Source organism: Lynx rufus, unplaced genomic scaffold, assembly GCF_022079265.1.
Source record: "Lynx rufus isolate CCGP_SWC_20201006 ecotype Redwood Valley unplaced genomic scaffold, mLynRuf1.p SCAF_23, whole genome shotgun sequence".
NCBI lineage: Eukaryota > Metazoa > Chordata > Mammalia > Carnivora > Felidae > Lynx > Lynx rufus.
In genome coordinates this window covers 7,255,341-7,281,910 of record NW_025814838.1, presented here as the reverse complement: position 1 = coordinate 7,281,910, position 26,570 = coordinate 7,255,341, and the positions used below count along the sequence as shown (strand labels likewise).

At 43.8% G+C, this 26,570-nt stretch overlaps 1 protein-coding gene across 1 annotated transcript in view; it reads left to right on the top strand.

Annotated features, from left to right (window-relative positions):
* The first annotated feature begins 2,327 nt into the window (after positions 1-2,327).
* OTOA (otoancorin) overlaps positions 2,328-26,570 on the top strand; it is a 65,259-nt gene continuing 41,016 nt past the window's right edge. The window contains exons 1-12 of the mRNA XM_047087777.1: positions 2,328-2,418; positions 3,011-3,039; positions 3,131-3,161; positions 3,278-3,305; positions 5,110-5,197; positions 8,785-8,916; positions 11,208-11,443; positions 14,718-14,821; positions 18,874-18,974; positions 20,837-20,976; positions 22,986-23,109; positions 25,710-25,925. Of these exons, the coding sequence (XP_046943733.1) occupies positions 2,328-2,418; positions 3,011-3,039; positions 3,131-3,161; positions 3,278-3,305; positions 5,110-5,197; positions 8,785-8,916; positions 11,208-11,443; positions 14,718-14,821; positions 18,874-18,974; positions 20,837-20,976; positions 22,986-23,109; positions 25,710-25,925 (1,320 nt within the window). The remainder of the gene's footprint in view (positions 2,419-3,010; positions 3,040-3,130; positions 3,162-3,277; positions 3,306-5,109; positions 5,198-8,784; positions 8,917-11,207; positions 11,444-14,717; positions 14,822-18,873; positions 18,975-20,836; positions 20,977-22,985; positions 23,110-25,709; positions 25,926-26,570) is intronic.

Here is a 26,570-nt window from a genome sequence, read left to right as displayed (position 1 = left end):
TGCTACTATTACTTTTTCCACTTAGGAATTTACCAAGGTTTTAGGAGCTCTGTGCCAGGAACACAGGGCAGAGACTGATTTTTTTTTTTATAATCTCAGTTTCCCTTCTCTTAGGATCTCAGCCTTGTTGTTGGGGAATGTCTGAAAACCTTTGCTTCATTATTTTGATTGGTTTTCGAATTATTTAAGGCAGGAAGGTTTATCTACTGCCAATTACTTCCACCTGGAAGCAAAAGTCCCAACTTCCTACTTATTGGTGAGTGATTTTCCACTGAATGGTATTTGTTGAAAGTTTCACCTGTGCTTGGACATTTGGGTTGCTTCCAGTTTTTGGCTATTATGAATGAAACTGTACAAGTATTTGTGTAGACATAAGTTTTAATTTCTCTTGGGTAGATACCTAGCAGTGGAATTCCTGGATCAGAGTATTGCATGCTTAACTTTATAAGACACTGCTGAACAATTTTCCAAAGTGGCTGTGTTAGCAGTGCATGAGTTCCGGTTGCTCCATCATCATCGACCCTTGGTATTGTCAGTCTTTTAAACTTTTAGCCGTTCTAGTGTATGGAGTGGTATCTTTAAAGAGATATTTTATTTTTTTAATGTTTATTTTTGAGAGAGAGAGAGAGAGAGAGAGGGAGACAGAGTTCAAGCAGGGGAGGGGCAGAGAGAGGGAGACACAGAATCTGAGGCAGGCTCCAGGCTCTGGGCTGTCAACACGGAGCCAGGCACGGGGCTCAAACTCACGAACCGAGAGTTCGTGACCCAGGCTGAAGTCAGTCGCTTAACTAACTGAGCCACCTAGGAGCCCCTAAGATTTTGTTTTTAAGCAATCTCTACATCCAGTATGGGGCTTGAACTCACAACCCCGAGATCAGGCGTCTCATGCTCTATTGACTGATCCAGCCAGGCGCCCCTATGTAGTGGTATCTAATTGTGAATGTAATTTACATATTCCTGATAACTAATGATGTTGATCATCTTTTATGAGTTTACTGGCCTTTTGTTGTTGTTGTTGTTTAAAATGAAGTTTAGGGGGCGCCTGGGTGGCGCAGTCGGTTAAGCGTCCGACTTCAGCCAGGTCACGATCTCGCGGTCCGTGAGTTCGAGCCCCGCGTCGGGCTCTGGGCTGATGGCTCAGAGCCTGGAGCCTGTCTCCGATTCTGTGTCTCCCTCTCTCTCTGCCCCTCCCCCGTTCATGCTCTGTCTCTCTCTGTCCCAAAAAAATAAATAAACGTTGAAAAAAAATTTTTAAATGAAGTTTAGGTTTGTATCTTTTCTTCCCTCTGGCTTATCTTCTAGTTACTGAATTGTAAGAGTTCTTCTTTATAGTCTAGATATAAACCCCTTGTCAGATGTAACAGAGCCCACTCCTCTGCTGGATCGAGGAGAAAGGAGCAGGTATAAGAATATAAACAGGCCACTGTTGTCATCAAGGAGAGAGATGATCATGTCTTCAACGAGCATAGGGGTTTAGATGGAACAAGGTACATGGAATTTAAATTTTATTTTATTTTATTTTATTTTATTTTATTTTATTTTATTTTATTTTTTTCAACGTTTATTTATTTTTGGGACAGAGAGAGACAGAGCATGAACGGGGGAGGGGCAGAGAGAGAGGGAGACACAGAATCGGAAACAGGCTCCAGGCTCTGAGCCATCAGCCCAGAGCCTGACGCGGGGCTCGAACTCACGGACCGCGAGATCGTGACCTGGCTGAAGTCGGACGCTTAACCGACTGTGCCACCCAGGCGCCCCTTAAATTTTATTTTTATTTATTTTAGTTTATTTATTTTGAGAGAGTGTGAGTGAGGGAGGGGCAGAGAGAGAGAGAGGGAGAGAATCCCAAGCAGGCTCCTTGCTGCCAGCGTGGAGTCTACACTGGGCTCAAACCCATGAAGTACAAGATCCTGACCTGAGCCAAAATCAAGAGTCAGATGCCCAACTGACTGAGCCACTCAGGCACCCCTAAAATTAGTTAATTAATTAATATTATTACTATTATTTTAATGTTTTTTTGAGAGTGGGGAGGGACGGAGAGAGAGGGGGATAGAAGATCCAAAGTGGGCTCTGCACTGACAGCAGAGAGCCTGATGGGGGGCTTGAACTCAAGAACTGAACTCACAAACTTTGAGATCATGACCTGAGCTGAAGTCGCACACTCAACCTACTGAGCCACCCAGGCGGCCCCCGACTAAAATTTGTTAAAAAGAGCCTCAAGAGATTCTGGATCTATTTGTTTTTCCCTTTTGTCTTCTGAACATTCTTCATTATATTTAAAAAATACAAACCTGAATTACCTCTGTGCTTGCATTAACTACAGGAGGATGTCCCGGGAACCTAGGACATACATTCTTTTCCTGTTCCTTTTTCTGAGCCATGGAATGGCAAGTCATAGAGTTCCAGATTCCAGGCAGGGTAAGTCCTGAGGGAGGAATAATCTTGTCATAGTTTCCACACATTTTAGGGAATGTAGTGGGGGTAGATCAACGTAGGTACATGATACTGTGAAGTGTTTTGGGAAGTGTGCATATGTGTGAGTGTGTGTCCATCCACATATATATGTAGGATTTTCAGGATTATTCTAAAAGGGTTTTTCTTTTTTTAAAGTTTATATTTTATTTTGAGAGAGAGAGAGAGAGAGAGAGAGAGAGCAAGCAGGGGAGGGTCAGGGAAAGAGGGAGACAGAATCCCAAGCAGGCTCTGCACTAATAGCTCAGAGCCCGACTCAGGGCACGAACTCATGAACCATGAGATCATGACCTAAGCTGAAGTCAAGAGTCCGATGCTTAACTGACTGAGCCACCCAGGCTCCCCTAAAAGGGTTTATCAAACCAGAGTTTTCTCACACTGGGCATATATTGGCACAGGTAAAATTAAAATTCACTAAAATTTTCCCTCATGAGTGATTCTTTTTTTTGGGGAGGGGGGCTCTTTTCCTAACCCATGTTTATATTTCTGAAGATTATACCATTCAGTTCTAGTTATACCTCCAATGGCTTTCTTACAGATTTGTATCCCCTGTTGCAAAAAATGGCGGTGAGTATCCCGTTTTCTTTGAATCAAACTCTCCTTTACTGGAACTGCCAACTTTGGGTGTTTTACTTGACATGATTTCTTTGCCTTTTAGGAAGAAATAATAGATGGAAGCTATCTGAATGGTAATGTCCCTACTCTGTCCCCACTTTGCTGCTTCTAGAAATTTCAGACAGAATGTGCCTGTGATCTCTCTGGAATGATTCTTTTAAAGCTGTCTTTTCATTTTATTCCCATGTAGCCTTACTGGATCTCATACAGTTTCAAAGGTAACCCACCCTAGAGGGGAGGGGAAGGGATGGAATAGATACTTTATAAAAATTCTTAAATGGAAGTCTGTTAATTGTAAAAAGTAATACCTACATACTTATTACAAAAAACATAGCAACCAGTGCACAGGTGTTTGAAAGTAGATATGTTTGCTTCACAAACTTTTATTCCTCTCTGCTCTGGCACAAGTGCTAACCTTTATTGAGGGTTTACTATGTGGCAACAACATTCTTAGTGGTTTGTGCATAGAAACATGTCCAATCCTCACAAGCACCCCCAGGGAGGGTCCTGTTGTTTCTCATTGGACAGAGCAGTGAAAGGGAGGCACAGGAAGGGTGAATCAAGGTCACGTAGCTGGGCAGTGTGGTGGAGCTGAGTTGTACATCCAGCAGTGGGGCTCCAGGATGCATTGCCCTGTCATGTTTTATACTGCATGTGGGCTGGTGTTAGATACTGAGGTTGTGGGGCAGGGCACTAGAGAGTGTTGTGAAAAGACAAATATTAGCAGATAATCCTAATATGATGAGTACTGTGAAGGAGAAGAAATGGGGCTTGGGAGCCCATGACAGGAGCACTCAATTATATTAAAAAGGAGGAGTGCCCATAAACACTCTTCTTCCTAATGTAGCTTTAACTTTAGTTGATAGTTTTGGATATATTCTTTCAGGCTAAAATCTATCTATCTATCTATCTATCTATCTATCTATCTATCTTTGTATTCACTTATTCATTCATCTACTTATTTAATAACAAAAATTTACCAATTGTTTAAGGCAGAAGGATTTATGTGCTGCCCATGACTCCATTACAGCCGGAAGCTGAAGTCCAGCTCATTCCTTTTATATGGTTGGGTGACACTCCACTGAATGGATGCACCATAACATTTCTAAATTTTTTTTAACGTTTATTTATTTTTGAGATAAAGAGACCATGAGTGAGAGAGGGGGAGAGGGAGAGGAAGAGAGAGAGAGAGAGATAGACAGACAGACACACAGAATTAGAAGGTGGCTCCGGGCTCTGAGCTGTTAGCACAGAGCCCAACATGGGGCTCAAACCCACGAGCGGTGAGATCATGACCCGAGCTGAAGTTGGACACCCAACTGACTAAGCCACACAGGTGCCCCTGGATGTACCATAACATTTAACAAATGTTAAAACATTTGTGTAACCTTTTACTTGTTGGACATTTGAGTCATTTCCAATTTTTGGATGTTGTGAACAAAATTATGCATTTTCTATGTGTTGGGTACTGTTTTAAGCACTTAAAATGTGTGAACAAGTAGAATCCTCACTATTTTTATCTATATTGCATAGAAAGGGAAACTGAGGCAAAGGAAAATTCAGTAAACTGCCTAAGACCACACAATTAAGTGACAGAGCCAGGATTCAAGTCCCAGTTTTGAGCTCACACTCTTAAATTGTGCTATTCCAACCTCTCATGGTATACACTGTTTCTGCTCTTTAAGTTTTATATAGTAAGGACATCTTTCCAAGTGAGTCTTTTTGGAGTGTAGATAACACACGTGGAATGTTATGGGAATTAGAATATTGCACATAGCTCAGAAATTGATAATTGTCTTTGAGAGAATGGGATCCAGGAGGATTCTTAGAATTGGAAACTCCCCCACCAGTGTGCCAGGTTAACAAATCTCCTACCTCCTCCAAACACAAAGTTCCTAGCATTCCTGGCCCATTCCCCACATCCTCTCTTAACTCTGGTCCCCTGGCCTCTTGGCAAGTAGGGAAACTGCTCATCAGGGGAACCTATCATTGTGACCTTCTCCTGCCTGTCTTCAAATGAAGCTCCCATGGGTGGACAGCGGACCTGTCCCACAGAGTCCTGGAGTATCTGAATTCACGGAATGTTGCCTTCACCATCCCCAGCCTGCAGGTGCGTACCTGAGACTCATCCCTATCATATATTCACCTCTCAGTGCTCAGTCAGGAGTTGTAAACTCAAGGGCCTGGTAAGATGGAGAAGTGGGCTAGGTATGGAGATAGTCTTCACTTCTGCAAAGAAACATGTTCTGTCCAGTTGTTTTGAAACTTTTGTGTTTTTCCACCCTTCCACCTTTGATGGAGACTTGGCGTATTAGGGTGTAGGGCGGACCTACTGTAACAAAGAGATCCCAGATTCTAGCAGCGTGAACAGTTTTGTTTGTTTCTTTTTTTTATTTAATTTTTTAAAAGGAATCTCAGCACTCTGGTAGCGCAGTTAGCACGCGGTACTTATAAAAGTAATCTCTATGTGCAACACGGGGCTTGAACTCATGACCCTGAACTCAGGAGTTGCATGCTCTACGGAGCCAGTCAGGCACCCCCAATTTAGTTTCTTTCTATCTCGTGTTATAATTCAGAGCTAGGTGGGAGATCCAGAGAGGAGAGGAAGCTCTATTTCAGAAGACCATCCAGGGGCCCAGGTTCCTTCTGTCTTGTTGCTTTGTCATCCTCTAGGGAGTTGTTGCCCACATGACTGAAACATCACATCCATTCTCCGACCTAGGAGGCGGGGTGGTGGGAAAGAGGAAGTGAAGGGCAAGCATCTTCTTTTTCAAGGACATGAGCTGCAAGTTGCACACTTTGTGCTACTCACATTCTGTAGGGCTCACAGTCCACAGTCATGCGTTACTGCAGAGAAGTAAGAAGAGAGGCCTTTCTGAGAAGCCATGTAGTCAGCTAAAACTTGTGGGATTCTGTTGCTAAATGGAATTACAGGAGACTGGATCTTTGGGCATAATTATCAGTCTCTTGATCGTGGGTCCAAGAAATGTTTTTCTTCCCTTTTAACTCTATTGTAAGAGAAACAGTAGCACAGGTATGTTAATAGATGGTAATGATATTTGTAGAGCAGTAGGGCATGGTGGGGACTGTGGCAAACTGGACAGCATACCTCATCAGCATGAGCATCAGCCCAATGTGGTATGTCATATCTTTGCCATTATACTGTGAATAGCACAGAAAATTGAGAAAATATTCTTTTGGTATTCAAAAACTATTTGATTTAGGAAAGAAATTTGGTCATTGATGAATGAAGTCCTGATGTCTTTATTGTTTCACTTTTTATTTATTTAATTTTTTTAATGTTTATTTTTGAGAGAGAGAGAGAGAGAGACAGAGCACAAGTTGGGGAGGGGCAGAGAGAGAGGGAGACACAAAATCAGAAGCAGGCTCCAGGCTCTAAGCTGTCAGCACAGAGCCCGATGCGGGGCTCAGACTCACGAACCGTGAGATCATGACCTGAGCTGAAGTCAGACGCTTACCCAACTGAGCCACCCAGGTACACCTTATTTACTTTATAATGAAATGAAAATATCAACCAACATTCACAATGAGAACTACATTCAGAGAGCTGGTTGCTAACTAGTTACCAGGACACCCATTAGCTGGAGGTGGCTGTTGACTTCATGGCATTTGTTTTATTCTGTTCATCAGTCTGTGGCAACCTGAAGGGAATTAATGCCTGCCCCTTTTCTGGCTAGTAGTAAGTTTTCTCATGAGGTGTGTGTGTGTGTGTGTGTGTGTGTGTGTGTGTGTGTACGTACACATGTATATATACAGTTATATATACATACAGTTATATATATATACATATACAGTTATATATACATATATATATATGTACAGTTTATTTATGTTGAGAGAGTGTGCACACACATGCAGGAGAGGGGCAGAGAGAGAGCAAGAAAGAGAATCCTACGCAGGCTCCACACTGCCTGCGCAGAGCCTGATTCAGGGCTTGAATGCAAGAACCGTGAGATCATGACCTGAGCCGAAATCAAGAGTTTGGATGCTCAACAAGCTGAGCCACCCAGATGCCCCAAGATGTGTATATTTTAACCTGACCAGTAGATATATTCTCTCTCTTGCTATGTATAAATTTATTTATTCATTCAACATCTACTTATCTAGCCTCTATTCTCTTCCAGGCATAGTTCTAGACATTGGAGACGCAGGAGAACAAGGCAGTCACATTACTACCGACATGGGCCTTTCATTCTAGAGGGACAGTCACAGAGTAAATAATTATTCAACTCATTCAGGATAGGGAATAATGGGTGGCACAAATTGACCACTTACTGTGTGCTAGCCAATATCGAAAATGCTTTACACACACTAATTTAATCCTCATAACAAACCTACATAGTAAGTCTCTATTGTCTCTGTTTTTCAGCTGACAAAATTGAGGTCCCAAAGTACTGTTGCTCATTTAGCAAATAAAAATACAGTGTTCCTGGAGTGCCTGGCTGGCTCAGTCGGTGGTACATGCAACTCTTGAGTTCGGGGTTGTGAGTATAATTCCCATGTTGGGTGTAGAGATTACTTTTTTTTTTTTTAATTTTTTTTTCAACGTTTATTTATTTTTTTTGAGACAGAGAGAGACAGAGCATGAACGGGGGAGGGGCAGAGAGAGAGGGAGACACAGAATCGGAAACAGGCTCCAGGCTCTGAGCCATCAGCCCAGAGCCTGACGCGGGGCTCGAACTCACAGACCGCGAGATCATGACCTGGCTGAAGTCGGACGCTTAACCGACTGCACCACCCAGGCGCCCCGAGATTACTTTTAAAAAATATGGTATTCCCCATTAAATTTGATTTGCAGATGAACAATGAATTTTTTTTTTTTTTTTTAGTATATGTCTGTCCCATGCAATATTTGGGACATACTTGGGCTCAAAAATTATTCACTATTTAACTCCAATTCAAATTTAACTGGGCATTCTGTATTTTATCTACCAATGCTAGGTAAGTAACTTGTCCAAGGCCACACAACTGGTTGGTGGCAAAGTGGGGATGTGCACATGGGTTGTCTGGTTTTAGAGCCCACCTTTTGCCCATGACATCACAGTATGCTGCCCTTGTAGAGCACCTTTGTTTAAGAGAGATTTAGAAAATAATTCCCCAGACAGCAGAGTAATCTCTTTTAGGAAAGGCTGCAGACCTCTGCTTCTCACTTTAGAAAGGATACCAAGGGGGAGTTTGTACATGCTGCCTGAATTTTGCTTTTTCTCTGATAGCTTGCAGCGTGGGAGAGGGTTTGAGCAGTGCCAGTCTGGGGGTGGTAAACTTCCTGGCCAGAGGCCAGCGGCTCTGGACTTGAAACCTTAAGCACCTATAGGAACCTGGCAGGGCATGGGGAGATCGGCTGGCTGGGTGGGTGGTGAGCAGGAGTGTAATTACAGGGAGCAGCTGGCCCTTGGCTTGCTGATTATCACCAGGAAGAGGATGCATGCCTAGCGTTGCCAAATCTTTGTGTTTTCCAAGAGAAGTTGGAAGTCTGGATTTTTGTGGGGAATCCCTGGACTTCAAAATGTTGGCAGCTAATGAAAAATTTTGGAGCCAGCCAAACCAAACATGGCTGCAAGCTGCCAGCTTGTGGTCTCTGCAGGGAAGTAGGTGGCCTGGCTGGGCTGCTGGCCGTGGTGCTGATCAGATGCTCCTGTCCCATCCTCACTGTATCTCTCAACACTCCCTATCAAGGCAGCCATGGAAAACCACCTGGAGCAGCGTCTGTACCAGCCCCAGAAGCTGCTGGAGGACCTGAAGGAAACAGATGCTCAGCAGTTCCGCACCGCCATGAAATGCCTCTTGGAAGACAAGAAGGACCGCCTGGTGAGGCATTCTTGGCACCCCAGGAGTAGGGGAAGTCCAGGGCCAGTTGACATTTGTTGAGTTGAATCCAACTGAGCCTGACTCAGACCCTTGGCCCTTCTTTATGTCTTCCTTCCACCTTCTCCCTTCGCAACCCCTCCAGGAGCTTGGAGACCTTGGTTTTCTCACTTCCTTTCTCCAAAGTTCAAGTGAAGAGCCTTATAGCTTGTACTTTTATAGGTACTAAGAAATGAGGGGTACTGAGGAGGTTCAATTTATTTGGCCTGATAAACACCCGTGAATAATTACTCTGCATCAGTGGACACTGGGTTCAGAGACAAAGGACTACCCCTGCCCTGAAGGAATTCACAGTCTGGGAGAGGGGGCGGGAGACAAAAAACAGAAATAGACACATTTCCAAAAAAACAAAGTTGGTGATCTAAGAGCATCACAAAGTAAGGCCTATGAGACCCAGGAAATCTTGGGACACAGGTGAGGTTTTGAGTTTTCCTTATCAGACCATTTAGTGCACAACAGTGTTTCCCAAAAGGAGTTGACCCATGTAAACATTTTAATAGTCACATTTTATTTTATAGTGTCTGTTATTAAAATAGAATGGATACATCATTCTATTGAGTGAGTTTGGGAGAGATGTGATGTTTCCTTTTTTGAAATGCATTTAAGTTTAAAAGAGTCCGTTTAAAAAAATCCTATGAGGTAAATAATAGTAAAGGCAGCACAAAGATGGCAAAAATGAGGATGGTGGTCTATGAAAATGATACATATTTTTAATATTTATTTATTTACTTATTTTTTTTAAGTTTATTTTGAGAGAGAGAGAGAGAGAGAGCGTGTGCGCCAGCGGGGAGGGTGGTTGGGGTGGGGTGGGGTGCAGAGAGAGAGAGAGAGAGAGAGAATCCCAAACAGACTCTGCACTGTCAGTGTGGAGCCTGACACAGGGCTTGAGCTCACAAACCACGAGATCATGACCTGAGTCAAAATCAAGAGTCAGCTGCTTAACCAACTGAGCCACCCAGGTGCCCCCTAAGCTGCACTCTTACTCACTGTACTGTTTTAGCCCCAGACAGTAAATTACCAAAGTTAAAGAAAGATTTGGTCATGGTTAGAAGTATGGGCTTGAATGCAGATACACCTGTTACAGAACCTAGCTCTGTGTAATTTGGGCAGGTTGCTTATTCTATCTTTTATTTTCATCCCCTGCAATATTGGGATAATAATAGCATGTAACATTTGTTGAGCGTTCACTAGGTGCCAGCCAGTCTACATTCATTATCCTCTTTAATTCTTATGCAAACCTAAGAGATAGGCACTGGTTTTATCTCCATTTTACAGAGAGGGAAACTGAGACTTTAAAAAGGTAAGTGACTTGCTTGGGGACACACAGATAATAAGGGGACGACCTGGGATTTGAACCTAGGAATGTCTGGCCTTCGGATCTATGGGGCTTAACCTGTAGGACTGTCATGAGAATTACATGAAAAGAGACATGTTTGCTTCATGCCTGGTATGGTGCCTAGTATGTGGTCATTGCTCAATAAATGTTATGTTTGCAGGGTGTGCTGGCTGAAAGACTGAGTGCCAATCAAATTGGGACCAAGCTCTGTCAGCATTCCTGGATTCTGTGGTTCAGAAGAGCCATTCATTCATCCATCCATCCATCCCAATATGCTTTCTCAATGTCTTCTGGGTACCAGGCATTCCACTAGGCACATGGCTTGGGCCTCGAGGACTTTCCTGGCTCAATCCCAGCTGCACACTGCAGTCAGGTGCCTGGGCTCCACCATAGACCAGTTAAATCACTCTGTATGGTGGTGCTGGGATCACTCCCCCAGTGATTCTCATGTGCAGCCAGGGTTGAGAACCATTGTTGTGGAGGAAAGATAGGCCCATAAGCATCTTTAATACATCATAGAGTTGGGCTCAAGGTGATTTGACCAAAGTAGAAGGGCATTCAGGAAGACTTCACCAAGAAGGTGATGACAATTGAGCTTACCCTTGAGGGATGAGCTGGATTTTGCTAGGGGAAGGAGGTGGGGAGAGAATTCTAGCTCCAGCAATTGCCTGAGGTGTGAGTCACATGGTATATCTGGAAAGTGAGAAGTTGCCTAGTGTGGGTGAAGCAAGTGAAGGCTTCAACTTTGTTCTGTAGGAGAAGTTCTAGAAGGTTTGACATAGCAGCGTGGTGTTAAACAGTGGTCTTGAAGTTCCCCACTGTTAAGTGTGGTCCCTCTCAGGGCTTCCAAATCCAGAGGCTGCTCTCAAGACAACCCTAGCTTCTTTCTTTACTTTAGGAGCTGGAGGATGTCGTTATTGACTTGGGAGAGATTCGGAAACAAGCCTTGCAGAGCCCTGGCGTGAACCGCAGCCTATTTCTCATCACACTGGAGAGGTGTTTCCAGGTGCTGAACTCCCTGGAGTGTGTGGAGATCCTGGGCAGGGTACTGAAGGGCTCCTCAGGCAGCTTTCTCCAGCCAGACATCCCAGGGAAGCTCCCCCGGCACCTGCAAGAGGATGCTTTCAAGAACCTGTGAGTGCTTCTCCCAGCCCTTGAACCCCACTTCCCATTCCTCAGAGGTGATGCATGGCAGAGGGGCTAAGGCAGGGGGAACAGGTTAACATCTGTGGAGTTTAGAGATGGATGATTAAAACAGTGCCTCCCAAATGTTAGTCATTCTGGTACCATCCTCACAACTTTTGCCCTATGTGTACACCACTTGTACTATTTTTTTTTTCTTATTTGTTTTTGAGAGAGAGAGATGGGGAGAGAAAGAGAAGATGGGGGAGACAGAGGATCCAAAGCAGGCTCTGCGCTGACCGCAGAGAGCCTGATGTGGGGCTTGAACTCACAAACCATGAGATCATGGCCTGAGCCCAAGTTGGATGCTCAACTGACTGAGCCACCCAGGCACCCCCTCCACCCACTGGCACTGTTCTTCATTTTTTTTCTTTATAGTGACTCATTCTTTTTAATTAACATTTATTTAAAAAGTAACTTTGATGGGGCGCCTGGGTGGCTCAGTCGGTTGAGCGTCCGACTTCGGCTCAGGTCACGATCTCACGGTCTGTGAGTTCGAGCCCCACGTCAGGCTCTGGGCTGATGGCTCAGAGCCTGGAGCCTGCTTCCGATTCTGTGTCTCCCTCTCTCTCTGCCCCTTCCCCGTTCATGCTCTGTCTCTCTGTGTCTCAAAAATAAATAAATGTTAAAAATAAAGTTTATAAAAAAAATAAAAAATAAAAAGTAACTTTGATATCATTACTATAAGATCAAGTCTTATTTGGACCAAATGGGACTGCTGCATATGACAACGAGGAAGTCGTTGTTGACTGGGGCCACGAGGAGATGTGTGGTGGGGAGGGGACCAGGCTATAGTGGTTAAACGTGACCAAGACACTTCACACCCAGCAGAGTGTCTATAATCAAAATGTCAGATAAATATTTGCAAATGATATATCTGAGAAAAGGTTAGTATCCAAAATATATAAAAAACTTATAAAACTCAATACCCCCAAACCAAAAGATTCAATTAAAAATGGGCAGAAGAGGGGCTCCTGGGTGGCTCAGTTGGTTAAGCGTCCAACTCTTGGTTTCGGCTCGGGTCATGATCTTAAGGTTTCATGGGTTCAAGCCCCCTGTCAGGCACTTTGCTGGCGGCATGGAGCTTGCTTGGGATTCTCTCTCTCTCCCTCTCTCTCTCTGCCCCTCCCCGACTTGCACTGTCTCGGTCTCTCTCAAATAAACTTAAAAAAAAAATAGCAGAAGACATGAATAGACATTTTTTCAAAAAGACATACAGATGGCCAAAATACTGACACATGAAAACATGCTCGACATCACTTATCATCAGGGAAATACAAATCAAAACCATAATGAGCTATCACCTCACACGTGTCAGAGTGGCTGAAATCAACAACACAAGAAACACTAAGTGTTGGTGAGGATGCAGAGAAAGAGGAACCCTCTTGCACTGTTGGTGGGAATACAAACTGATGTAGCCACTCTGGAAAATGGTATGGAGGTTCTTCAAAAAGTTAAAACTAGAACTACCCTATGATCCAACAATTGCACTGCTAAGTATTTGCCCAAAGAATACAAAAATACTAATTCAAAGGGATATGGGTACCTGATGTTTATATTTATAGTAGCATTATCTACAATAGCCAAATTATGGAAACAGCCAGTGTCCATCAATTGATGAATGAATAAAGAAAATGTGTGATATATGTATATATCTCTACCTACCTATCTATCTATCTGTCTATCTATAATGGAATATTACTCAGCCATAAAAAAGAATGAAATCTTGCCATTTTCTTTTTTTAAGTATATTTATCTATTTTGAGAGAGAGAGAGAATCCAAAGCAGGGCTTGATCTCATGATCTGTGAGATTGTTACCTGAGCCAAAATCAAGAGTCAGATGCTCAACTGACTGAGCCACCAAGGTGCCCTGAAATCTTAACCATTTTCAATGGTGTGGATGGAGCTAGAGAGTATTATGCTGAGTGAAATAAGTTAGTCAAATAAGGCAAATACCATACGATTTCACTCATATGTGGAATTTAAGAAATAAAACAAATGAGCAAAGGGAAAAAAAAGAGAGAGAGGCAAACCAAGAAACAGACTCTTAAATATAGAGAACACACATAGTTACCAGAGGGCAGGTGAGTGGGGTACGGGTTCAATAGATGATAGGAATTAAGGAGAGCACTTGTGATGAGCACTAGGTGTTGTATGGAAGTGTTGAATCACTATATTGTACACCTTGAAACTAATATTACACTGTATGTTAACTAACTGGAATTTAAATACCCGCCCCCCCCCTCCGCCGAATGTCAGATACTAACCAGTGTTGGTGAGGATGTGGAGAAATCAGCACCCTCATACACTGTTGGTCAGAGCATGAAATTGTGTAGCCTCTTTGGACAACAGTCTGGCAGTTCCTAGAAAGGCCAATCACAGAGTTGCCATGTAACCCAGCAATTCCACTCCTGGGTTATCTACCCAAGAGAAATGAAAATGTCTGTCCATACAAAAACTAGTACATGAATGTTTACAATAGCATTATTCATAATAGACAAAAGATGGACACAACTCAGAGGTCCGTCAACTGATGAAGAGATAAACAAAATGGGGTGGGATACGGGCAATGGAACATGCACGGACCTTGGAAACATCACACAAAGTGAAAGAAGCCAGACACAAAGCTGGCGTATTACATGCTTCCACTTGTCTGAAATGCCCACAACAGGCAAACTTCAGAGACAGAAAGTAAATTGTGGTTTTTAGGATTTGAGGTGACTGACTAATGGTTGGGAGGTGATAGCCTAAGGATACGGGGTTTCTTTTCAAGATGCTTAAAATGTTCCAAAATTGACCGTGGTGACAGTTGCGCAGTTTGGGAACAACGCCATTGAACTTTACATTTTCAGTGGGTGAATTGTATGGTGTATGAAGTGTATCTCCATAAAACTGTTAGAAAAGAAGAAGAGGAGGAGGAGGAGGAGGAGGAGGAGGGGGAAGAAGAAGGAGAAGAAGAAGTAGCAATAGCAGGAGCAGTAACAGTGGTATCAGTATAGTAGTCGTAGAGTAGTGACCAAGAGTTGAGGAAGTGGAGAGCACTCTTTGGAAGGAAGGCGTTTAGTTGTGAAGGAGAAAGAGAAATGTGAAAATAGCCAAATGCAGCAAGGGAATGAGAAGGCTTGTTAACACTAGACAGACAGTTTTGGGGACACTTGCCGCTTTGACCCATCTCAAGGCCTCCACCTGTTTGTTCCTTAGCTGACGTCCACATTTGTCATTTAGATCTGCGGTGTTCAGAGATCTCTACGACCAAACCTCGGCTCATTCCCAGAGAGCTCTCTACACCTGGATGACTGGGATTTTGCAGACATCCTCCAATGCTACTGGTGAGCCCGGGCTTTGAGGTGGGATCACTTGTCAGGGGGAGCCCATCCTCAAAAGTGGTGCTTCCTCTCTGAAGATAGATTGATTTCATTGTCATGTATGATTTTTCCTCACCCTTCCCACCTTCCAAAAAGGGTTTGATGCGACTTTTGGAATAAAACACATACCCCATTTCATCAATTCACTTTTCACATGCTGAAGGGGTGTCCTGGTTTGCAGGTGGAACAGAAATAATGACCGTATCTTAGCTTCGAAGAGAACTTTTACAGTAGAGTCACAAGTTCAAAATCTGTATCATAAATCTGTATTAAAGTGGGACATGATAAATTTTTAAAAGGAAATCTAAGCAATAAAGCACAGAAATTTAGTGCCGAGTTTCCTGGGAACCAAAGCAGAAATAGGTCAAGATTCATTTATTTTACAGATGTGTATTAGAGGAGTCAAATTCGTGGAGATGGAACGTGGAATGGTGGTTGCCAGGGGCTGGGGTGGGAGGGAGGAATAAGGAGTCGTTGTTTCATGGGGACAGAGTTTCGGTTTTGTGAAATGAAAAAGTTCTGGAAATAGGTAGTGTCGATGGCTGCCAGCAAAGTGAATGCACTTAATGTCACTGAACCATACACTTAAAAATGGTGACGTTAGTAAATTTTAGGTTATGTTTATTTTACTACAATTGAAAAAAGAAAGACAAAAAGGATGGTTATATAGGTTAGTAATGCAGACAGAAACTCATGGCTTCAATTTGCTGAGTATTTTTTTAAAAATTTTTTAATGTTTATTGATTTTTGACAGAGAGAGAGAGACAGAGCATGAACGGAGGAGGTTCAGAGAGAGATGGAGACACAGAATCTGAAGCAGGCTCCAGGCTCCGAGCTGTCAGCACAGAGCCCGACGCGGGGCTCGAACTCACGGACTGTGAGATCATGACCTGAGCCGAAGTCGGACGCTCAACCAACTGAGCCAGCCAGGCGCCCCAATTTGCTGAATATTGTTAAAAGTTTGTTAAAAATTTATTTTGAGAGGGGCACCTGGGTGGCTCAGTCAGTTGAGCGTCCGACTTCGGCTCAGGTCATGATCTCACAGTCTGTGAGTTCGAGCCCCGCGTCGGGCTCTGTGCTGACAGCTCGGAGCCTGGAGCCTGCTTCAGATTCTGTGTCTCCATCTCTCTCTGAACCTCCTCCGTTCATGCTCTCTCTCTCTGTCTCAAAAATCAATAAAGGTTAAAAAAATTAAAAATAAATTTATTTTGAGAGAGAGAGAGAGAGACAGAGAGAGATGAGTTGGGTAGGGGCAGAGAGAGAGGAGAGAGCAAGAATCCCAGTGCAGAGCCCAACGTGGGGCTCCATCCCATGAACTGTGAGATCATGACCTAAGCTGAAACTAAGAGTTGGATGCTTAACCAACTGAGCCACGCAGGTGCCCAATTTAACGGAAGTAATGTAAACAAAATAAACTTTTTAAACACTTACCAAATTGTATTATGTGTCAGCCACTGGAGATACAAGAGGAAAATAAGACAAAGTCTCTGCTCTCATAGAGCTCTTGTTTTATTGGGGGAGAGTAGGTGGAGAAAAGTTTTAAACCAGCAAATTAAAAAGAGAGAGAGAAAGAGAGGAGAGAGAGAGAGAGAGAGAACTCAGGTACCAGTAGCTGCTATGAAGAAAATAAAATGGATAACTCTATAGAGAGGCTGAGTGTTTTCGACCAGAACAGGGCTTGGCAAACGTTTTCTTTAAAGGGTCAGAGTAAATATTTTAGGGTTTGTGGGCCTGTAGTCTGGCTGAATTATTCAATTCTGATGTTCTGGTGCTAAAGCAAACATTGACAACAGATGAGCAGGAGTGGCCGTGTCCCAGCAAAGCCTTATTTATGGACACTGAAATTGGAATTTCAAAATTGTCACATGTCACAAAATATTCTTCTTCTTTTGATTTTACTTCCAACTATTTTAAAGTGTAAAAACCAAGCTTGCAGCCTTTATAAGAGCAAGTGGTGGGCCAGATTTGACCTGTGGGCTATAGTTTGCCAGCCTCTGAACTAAGAAATCAGAGTTGACATCTGAATTGAGACCAAAATGAGACATGGAATCAGTCAGGTGAGGCACTGGAGGAAGGGCATGGCAGGCAGGGGAACCAGCAAATACAGAGTCCCTGAGCCAGGAATGAGCTTTGCGATTTGGAGAAACGTAAAGGAAGCCTGTGGGGTTGGAGTGTGCTGAGGGCCAATCAATCCTTTTCCTGGAATTAAGCTCTGAGATTTGTACATAAGGAGCATTCAACAACAGAATAATCAATGTCTTCAGTGCGTAGCAGAATTCCCTCTGCCTGATGCATAATTACGGCCTCTAAATCTCACACTGTGTAACCCTAAGACAGCCACTCAACTCTAGACTTCCAGAATCCTTATTGCCAAAATTTAATTAGAGACAGACTTTCTTCTAAAATTCCTCGACGTTATGTTTAATTATTATACTAAAGTGAATTAAAACAAATTCTGTTTAGACTTCAAGCTTTTTATTTTTCATGAAGTTCCTTGAGGTACCTGGAAATACTTTGAGTGTTAAAAATACTCAAAGTATTTGAGGGGGCACCTGGGTGGCTCAGTCGGTTAAGTGTCTGACTCTTGGTTTTGGCTCAGGTCATGGTCTCATGGTGCATGAGTTCGGGCCCTACATCAGGCTCTGTGCTGACAGTGCAGAGCCTGCTTGGGATTCTCTCTCTCTACCCGTCCCCTGCTAGCTCTCTCTCTCTCTCAAAATAAATAAATAAACTTAAAAAAAAAAAAGTCTGCCTCTAAAAAAAGAAAATCCAATCTTGGAGATCCTTGGACTTCAGAAATACAGTTTATGCTTTATAATTAATTTAAAATTAACAACTCACCTTGGTTCTTGATGAATTTAGTGGTTCCCCCCCTCTCCCAAACTCTCTAGTCTTCTGGGACCACCCTTCTAATAACCAATTCAGATGTCCAGAGTCTTTATCTCATCTAGGGAATCCTAGGGTGTTTACCTGTGCTCACCCCAACAGCTCTGATTCCTGGGTTGGGGAGACACCCTGTTGTTCTTGTGATCCAGCCCAAGCAGCGGCCGACTTCACCATCTCATCTGGGCATGTGAGTCATTGCCCATGGCTTTTCGCAACAGCTCTTGGTAATGGATTCACTGTGCCTTGAAAATGCTCCCCTGCTTCTTCCATTTCTCTGAAGTGCCACCAACACAATGTTGTTGTGTGTAAAAGTCTTTTACTGGAGGATTAGAGGTAATGGGGGCCGATTCTAGCTTAGTGAAACTTGAAGTCCAGATAGATCCTGAACATGATTGTTCTTGAAGTCCCACTGACATCCCACTGATGAGCAATTTCAAATGCCTGAACAGAGTGACAGAGGGAGTCTTCCGGGATTTCAGAGGGAGAAATTACTGATGACTGAGGAGACAAGACAAGGCGTTAAGAAAGAGGAAATGTTTGAGGTCATTTTTGAAGGTAGGATTTCAGAGCGGAAGAGTTAGGGCAGAGGCATTCTGGCTGATAAGAAGGGCGCACGTGAGAGAAGATTTGGAGAACGTTTGGGGTGCATATGAGGAAGGAGAAGTAGTTGGTTTGGCTCAAGTACAGGAACCTGGTGCTAATCAATATGGCTGAATAATGATTGTTACTGGTAGTAAGAAAAGAGAGTCAAATATATTTCAAGTTGTGAGACTATTTAGTAACTAAGTGAACTGAAAGAAAAGCTTATTTTGTGACCTTAACTATTAAAAAATAACCTGCATTTTTAATAAGTTCCCAGGTGATGCTGGTGCTGTTGGTCTGGGGACCACACTGCTGACTTACAAACAAAGCCTCAGATGGCTGGCATCTGTGATTTGCCTGTGTGTAGCATAGCATCTCATAGGTAGGAGGCACTTCATGAATGGTTATTGAATGAATTAATGAACACAGGAAGGAGGTCCTGACATCAAAGATACTTTTGACTATCACATACCAGTGCAAAAGCTTTTATTTGTTTATTTACTGATTTATTTGTTTATCATATTTCTTCATTTATTTATTTTTTGCAGACGACTCTGTTTCATGGGTCAGTGCAGAAAACTTATGGATTTTGGGCAGATATATGGTTCACCTATCATTTGAAGAAATTACGAAAATTAGTCCTGTAGAAGTAAGTTGGAAAAGTACATTTACATGTCCCCATCACCAAGCCATCTGGGGAAAGGTGTATTCTAAACCTGTCATGTTTAGCCAGCTAGTCCAGGTGCCCTGGAAGATTGGGTACCCACCTCAGCCAATATATCTTGAGCCTCTAGAGAAAACTCTCATGTGGTTGGTCATCAGATTGTGTTTAGTGCAGAAGGGCCAAGAAAAGAATTGCAGACAACCAAGATAGCTCTGATGTGAACAAACATGGTATAAAGAAAATGTTGGCTGTGAACCAAAAGTCATTTTCGGGTATTTGAAGGCCAAGGACAACAGCTATAGAGTTTCCAGTTCTTGGAAGCGTGAACTCAAATCAAATGAAACATAGATTACTAGCAACTTGTATTTATATCTACTTCTACTGATTGCTACTTCAGCATGAGCAATGATTGGATTTTAACTATAGACTTTACAGTTGAGAAATATGTAAGTTCTAAGGTTACTTAACTCACTGGTCAACCTGTCTCTGTCTTCCTGATGTTAACCCAATGACACTAAAACCCCTGGGCATCATGATTCTGGAAAGCAGTCTCCAAAACACGCTGCCAACAGAGAGGCATTCATAAAGACTTTGGGGCTTGCCTCCAGTTTTTATCTTGTGTGCCTTGACTTTCTTCTGGCCAGTGAGAGAAGTGTTTGTATCAGATGGCTGGCTTGTTCAAGGGCCAATTGACCCAACGATGTCTGGTTATTATGAAACTGGAGGCAGAGCCAGTTTTTCTTTTCAAAAATTTTTGAAAAATTTTTTAATTGCAGTATGGTTGACATATGTAGGTTCCTCTTTTTACCTAGGAGGCTGAGAATACTTCACATAAATTTATATTTATTTATTTACTTATTTGTTTATTATTTTTGAGAGAGAGACACAGAGTCTGAGCAGGGAGGGGCAGAGAGAGAGGGAGACACAGAATCTGAAGCAGGCTCCAGGCTTGGAGCTGTCAGCACGGAGCCCGACGTGGGGCTCAAACCCACGGACTGTGAGATCATGACTGGAGCTGAAATCGGACGCTCAACCAACTGAGCCACCCAAGTGCCCCTAACTTTCAATTTATAATCCTCAGTTATAAAATGGATTAAACCTCGCTTTTACTCTCCCAATATTGAGTGAATTTCCAGAAGTTAGATAGAGATTAAATTTTTATGGAAGCTGGGCCCCTGGGGAGGAATTTCTAAGATCAAGAGGCCATTTGCAACTTTTCTTCATCATCTAAAAGTGTAGAGAAGAGAGGCAAAGCCACAGAGGACCAGCACGAAGGGGGAATTTATCTGGAGAAAGAGTAGAATCCTCAAGGGAGAGACAACTTTATAAGCACAGAGTAGTAGTGCATAGAAAGATAAGACTTCAGCTTGACACCCTTGGACACATAGGCAGAAAATGAACAAGAACAGAAAGAATCTGAATGGTATACGTAATAAAGTTGAATCTATTTATCTATATCTTTCTATATATTTGTATCTTACCGTGGGAACACACACTCTTTTTCATCACCTGAGGCCCATTTGTAAACTCATCTACTTAAAAAAAACCTGATTCCCCAAAGTGAAACATTTGTGGACCACATTCTCTGACCTCCATATAACAAATCTACAAATAAGGGTGCAAATACTAGCTTTCAAAGAGTTCAACTGCTCCGATATTAAAATATAATACTTTCCTAAATAGCATTTGGGTTGAAGAGGAAACCAAAACAGTTGTTACAGACTGTTGAGAAATCAATGACCACAGGAACTGGGCATCTCGGAATCTCTGAGATGGGGTGCAGTGCGGACCGCAAGGGTGGGGCTGTTTGGGGTCACGTCAACCCCCTTCCTGTCCTTGTCTACCAGATTGGGCTGTTTATCAGCTATGACAATGCCACCAAGCAGCTGGACACAGTTTATGACATCACCCCTGACCTGGCCCAGGCGTTTCTGGAGAGGATCAGCTCCTCCAGCTTTGACATGAGGAATACCTCCACCATCCACAGGCAAGGGGTGGGGGCTCTGGGTCCTCGCAGCACTTTCCCAAGATGTGATCTAAACACCAGCTTCCTCTGAGCAGCAGAAGACCCTGGGAGGGAAGGGAGGTGGCTGGTCTACCTCTTTATATAGCCCCATGTCTTTGTGCATGTGACGGGAGGCGTTTTCCCAAAGAAACACCCTTTGAAAGGGTTGGGAGGTGGGGTGAGGTAGAACAAATGCTTTCTGAGCATCTCCTGTGCCAGACGTTTAATGCAACCTTATCAAGTGCTAAGATTCCAGCTGTGGGCATAGAAATAGAATATTTTAAATACTCAGTACTTGGTCTATTCCAAGGTAAATGTGTGGTTTCCATTAGGGTGGGTAAAGTATTAGAAATAGCTTTTGGCTCCCCATATTTGTGAACCTCTTGTTATCCAGCTTCTCGGGTGGGGAGTCCACAGATGATGGCGGCTCTAGAATTTAGTGATTGTAACATGATCCTCCAGGAATGCTTTCCAGCAGAAGCAGGCCTGGAGCTATGTACTTGGTGACCCCAGAAAGGGTTTGAATGTTAGCCAGAGGGAGCATGCAATGGGGAGTGCTGTTCAACCATCTCTCCATCTCTCAGGGACACATGTCACAGTGCTTCCCCTGACATCACTGTATTATGTTAAATTTTATCAGAGTCGCTTGTAGGGAATGTTCTTATATGAAACTATTACACTTTCTTCCCCCATCCTTACTAATTTTTACCCATTAGCTTGGGTCCCCTTTTTAGGGGTACACAAAAATAGCTTACTGGTTAAGAACATGGGACCTGGAGCCAGACTTCCTGGGTTTAATTCTGGCTCTGCCACTTACGAGTTGCGTGATTTTGGCTGTGTTACTTTACCTCTCTGTGCCTCCACTTCCCCATCTGTAAAATGGGAGATAATAACCTGCCTCCCTTTTCAAGGTCCTTGTAAGGCTCATGCACACCTGACACATAGTAAGTGCTCAGGATAGTAGTTCTTCAGCCTTCACTTCCCTTGAGTATTCTTTTCTCATCCGACACATTTTCAAATCCTTCCTGACCCGGTTGCTCTTCTGTGGACATGTCTGAGCATGTCGCAGTCTTTCTAAGAGGGTGGATCCAGGTTGAGCATGGTCAACCAGGTGGTCCAGCCATGCTGAATTGAATAGATTTCATACTAACTCTAAGAGCATCCATTAATGAATCAGTGTCTGGTGTCTACCGGGAAGGATGCTAATCAATTGGTATGGCTCTTCCCATTGAACTCTCACAGTACTCCTGATGCCTACATTCATCATATTTATTGTGATGTGCTGTGATGAACAAAGCCATCCTCCCTTTTATTAAAGGCTCAGAGAGACAGGTCCACCCTGTACAGTAGTGCACTGTGTGCACTGTTGAACTGTGCAGCAGCCTTGCAGAGAAGTTAAGTAATTTGTTGGCTCAAACATCCCATACAGCTGAGCTTCAAACTCTTGTTGGCCTAAATCTATGCTCTTAACCACAAAATACAGCACCCCCAGCTAGACCAGGGTTCACATCCCCCTTCCGCCCTTACATTGTTATGCTTCCTTTTTCTTTCCTTTCTGGCGGTGTAGGTCATAAACCATCTTGGAAATACATCTGCCTCAGAGAATCCCTCAGGGTGGACAAACCTTTTATCTCTGTGTGGAAAATGGGGAGTTTTCTGTGGCTTACTCAGGACCACACTTTCCTTGTGCCCCTTACTACCTTGGGAAGAGAGAGCATAGTTGGATGGGTCTCAATTTAAGTCCTGGGGCCACGTCTAGTCTTGGGCCAGTCACTTGACCATGCTGAGTCTGTCTGCCTTTCTGTGAAATGGGGCTCAGAGCATCTGCCTTGTAGGGTTGCTGTGATGGGGTAATCCGGGTACAGGGTTCAGCACAGTCCCTGGCATGTGATAGCTGCTCTGACCGTGACTCTTGGCTCTGTGTGGGAGGGGGCTGTGGTTGTGACCCCCAGCTCTGAGCCCCCTGCCAGCACCCTTATCTTCCCACACAGGCTGGGGCTGCTGGTCTGTTTCTACCATGACCTGGATTTGCTGGACGCTGCGGTGGCTCAAGTCCTCCTTCACCAGATGATCAAGTGCAGCCATCTGAGGGGCTTCCAGGCTGGGGTTCAGAAGGTGCGGATGGGGCACAGGGCCCTGGGGAAATGGCCGGAGAATTGGGGAGCACAGTCCTGCCTGGCCTTTGAGAGAAAATATGTGGGGTTAATCGGGATCTGGGTCCACCCACAGCAGATGGCATCCCATCCCAAATCCTGGGATGAGCTTCAACAGTATCGGGGAAAACCCGGAATAGATCAGAATTCAGAGTGGCCACCTCGAGCTTAACTGTGCATAAGGATCGCCTGGGGATCCTAAATGTGGCTTGTGATTCGGTGGGTCTGAGTGGAGCCCCAAGTGGAGGGAGACTGCACGTCTAACAAGCTTCCAGGTGATGCTGAAGCAGCTGGTCCGGTGACCGTGCTTGGAACAGCAAGGAGATAAAAGCAAGGTTCTCAAACCTGGCTCTGCATTAGCACTCGGCCAGCTCCGTCCCTGGAGATTCTCCAGGTACTGGTCAGAGGTGTGGCCTGGGAATGGTATGTTTTAAAAGTTCCTCACATGATTCTAGTGCAGCCTTGTTTGAGATGCCTGGATTAGAATGTGTTTGTTGAGTTCCTAGACCAAAGCTCTGCACAAACTGACACAGGCTGTTTCTCATGTCCTCTCACCCTCCATCTCTCCTTTCTTCCCTTAAAGTCTCAATTCTGCCCTGCTTCTCTCACTTTTTTGGCCCTTCTCATTTTTTTTTTTTAATGGAAAAGATGACGTGAGAACAACATTAAAGAAAAGGTTGATAAAACCATCAATAATTCCACAGCAGGTTTTCACATGTAACTATAAAATCCCCAATCCCATTTGACATTTGACAACAGTCATCATTATCTTGATCAGAGCATATTTTTAAAGTTAATTAATTAGTTTTTTTAATCTTTATTTTTGAGAGAGACACACACACAGAGTGCGAGTGGGGGAGGGGCAGAGACAGAGGGAAACACAGAGTCCGAAATAGGCTTCAGGCTCTGAGCTGTCAGCACAAAGCCCCATGCGGGGCTGGAACTCACGAACTGCGAGATCATAACCTGAGCCGAAGTCAGACACTTAACTGACTGAGCCACTCAGGTGCCCCTTTAATTTATTTTTTTAATGTTTGTTTATTTTTGAGAGAGAGAGAGAGAAGAGAGAATGAGCGGGGGAGGGGCAGAGAGAGAGGGAGACACAGAATCTGAAGCAGGCTCCAGGCTCTGAGCTGTCAGCACAGAGCCTGATGTGGGGCTCGAACCCACGAGCCATGAGATCATGATCTGAGCTGAAGTCAGACGCTTAACCGACTGAAACATCCAGGTGCCTCACATATTTTTATTTCGAAGGAAAAGAATCCCTCCCAAGCAAGCTCAAAGCAAACGTAAAAGAAATGTATTTTAAGGCCACAGGTTGCATGTGTAGCCATGGCTGCAAAAAAAGAAAGTCCGAGCAAATGAAGATAGCAGTGTTCCCTTTGGGATCACCTAGCTCAGTACTGCTCAAACCAGAGCGTGCATCAGAGTCACCTGGAGGACTTGTTAAAATACAGGTTGCTGGGCTTCTTGCCCAGGGTCTCTGGTTCAGGAGGGCGGGAGTAGGGCCTAAGAATCTGCATTTCTAGCAAGCATCCAGGTGACACTGCTCGTCAAGGACCACAGGGCTTTGAGAAGCGCTGCTGTACCACATGCCTCCGTCTTAACAGACTGGGAAGCTGAATCCTGAGGTAGGACAGCTGCGGAATCTGAAGAACCCAGGGGCTGTGACAGCTGTTTCTTTCACTTCGCTCTGCTGCCCCCAAGTGGCCATTTCAGTATTGCCTGGTGCAGTTGTCTGTGATGAATATATTCCTACAACTTCAGGTGTTAAAACATGAACGGTTCTTTTTTTCTTTTTTTTTTTGGTACAGAGCTCATGTTACAATAGATAATTTTATCACCTTTACTGGAAGAAGTTACTGTATCACTAAACAGGTATATTATAATAAAATAATTGTTAAGGATATCCCAGAAATGTGAAAACATGTATAAAAACAGTTTTCAGTAAAAAGCGTAGAACATTGCACTTCCATTCGTATTACAACTATGTGAAAACTACATGCTGTAGTTTACTTATAATGCATATATTTATAAAGGTGTCAGAAATCTTAGATACAAACATGCCCTATTACTTTAATTAATCATAGTTATTTTTATGAGGTAGGATTTTTAGGAGACTTTTACTTTCTTGTTACTGTTGAGAATTATTTTTATGTGGATTACATATTATCATGAAAAACACCATGGATATTTCATGAAAGAAAAACAGACGTGTATGGATGCAGGGTTCAAGGTCACAGAAAGAAAATAAATGCTATGAGAGTGTGGTGGAATTATGGATAAAGTGAACAGAATTTCCTTCTGCCATGTGTTAAGTTTGAGTTAATAACAAATTAATATTTAAATGAAGCACAAAGTGAATTTGCGGCATGTTAAGGTCAAGGCCAGAGGAGGTGGTGTTCTCAGTGGGCGACTCATTGTCTGGCCAGGGCTTGACGACAGGGTGGAGGGGGTGGGAAGGTAGGGTGGTGGTGGTGTTGTGACAACCCCAGGGTGTAGGCAGAGGGAGCCACTGTCCTGCTTGTTATCGAGCCTCATTTCAGCCTGCCTCCCTTCTAGCTCAAAGCCAACCTCCTGGACATTGCCACGGAGAACCAGACCCTCAATGAGACTCTGGGCTCTTTGTCGGATGCGGTTGTGGGCTTGACCCACAGTCAGCTGGAATCCCTCTCTCCCGAGGCTGTGCATGGCGCCATCTCAACTCTCAACCAGGTCTCAGGCTGGGCCAAGAGCCAGGTCATCATCTTGTCTGCCAAATACTTGGCCCATGAGAAGGTCAGTTGGAGCTTTGAACTCTTTTTTTAATGCTCTGAGACCCAAGGGCCAGTGATACACAGGGAGGGTGGCCAATCAGTAAGAAAATAGTGCCGAGGGGGACTTGCTCTGCCATTTACTAGCTGTGGGACACTGGACGATTGGCTTAAATTCTCTTTGCCTCAGTTTCCCTGTTTGTAAGATGGGGATAACAGTAGCACCTCTGCAGCAGGATGGCTGTAAGGATTCTGAGTCAGTACACAGGAAGGGGTTGGAACATGTGACCTTGAGTATGAGCTCAGGGAGTAGTAGTAGCTACTGTTGTGCTGTTTGCAAAGCGTGGGATCCATCTCAGGATTTCCTTGCTTGTTGTTGAGGCTGCGAACACATCCCTCATCTTGAGATGAGAGATAATGCTATTTTATTCATCTTGGGCTGCAGGGAGGGAATTGTCCTCAGAGGAGATTTTGCTTGGGGGGGACAGGATCCTTTAGTCACGCTCTAGATGCTCCTGGGGTGGGAAATGAGTCTTTTTCCTGGGGAAGCTGTCTCTCTGCCCTGCACTTGGTAGAAGGAGCTCCAGAGACCTGAGCCCCTAAACATTTTGGTGTCCTGCTTTTTCTGTGTCATAGCCATGTCCCAGGATGCAACTAGTTCATGAGGATT